General features: G+C 41.5%; 1 protein-coding gene across 1 annotated transcript in view; it reads left to right on the top strand.

Moving 5' to 3' along the window:
- The window catches only part of LOC105505246 (zinc finger protein 844-like), a gene marked incomplete at its 3' end in the record, with an annotated part of 528 nt that extends 249 nt beyond the window's left edge, over window positions 1–279 (top strand). The window contains exons 2-3 of the mRNA XM_011933034.1: window positions 46–169; window positions 211–279. Coding sequence (XP_011788424.1) covers window positions 46–169; window positions 211–279 — 193 coding nt within the window. The remainder of the gene's footprint in view (window positions 1–45; window positions 170–210) is intronic.
- Window positions 280–299: the final 20 nt, after the last annotated feature.

The raw sequence follows: 299 nt of genomic DNA, 5'->3' as shown, positions 1-299 counted from the left end.
GGTAAAGCCTTTAGTTTTTCTAGTTCCTTTCGGATGCATGAAAGGACTCACACTGGAGAGAAACCCTATGAATGTAAACAGTGTGGTAAAGCCTTCAGTTGTTCCAGTTCCTTTCGAATGCATGAAAGGACTCACACTGGAGAGAAACCCTATGAATGTAAACAGTGTGGTAAGGCATTTAGTTGTTCCAGTTCCATTCGAATACATGAAAGGACTCACACTGGAGAGAAACCTTATGAGTGTAAACAATGTGGTAAGGCCTTCAGTTGTTCTAGTTCTGTTCGAATGCATGAAAGGAC

Source organism: Colobus angolensis, unplaced genomic scaffold, assembly GCF_000951035.1.
Source record: "Colobus angolensis palliatus isolate OR3802 unplaced genomic scaffold, Cang.pa_1.0 Scaffold1231, whole genome shotgun sequence".
Taxonomy (NCBI): domain Eukaryota; kingdom Metazoa; phylum Chordata; class Mammalia; order Primates; family Cercopithecidae; genus Colobus; species Colobus angolensis.
This window is presented reverse-complemented; position numbering and strand designations above follow the sequence as displayed.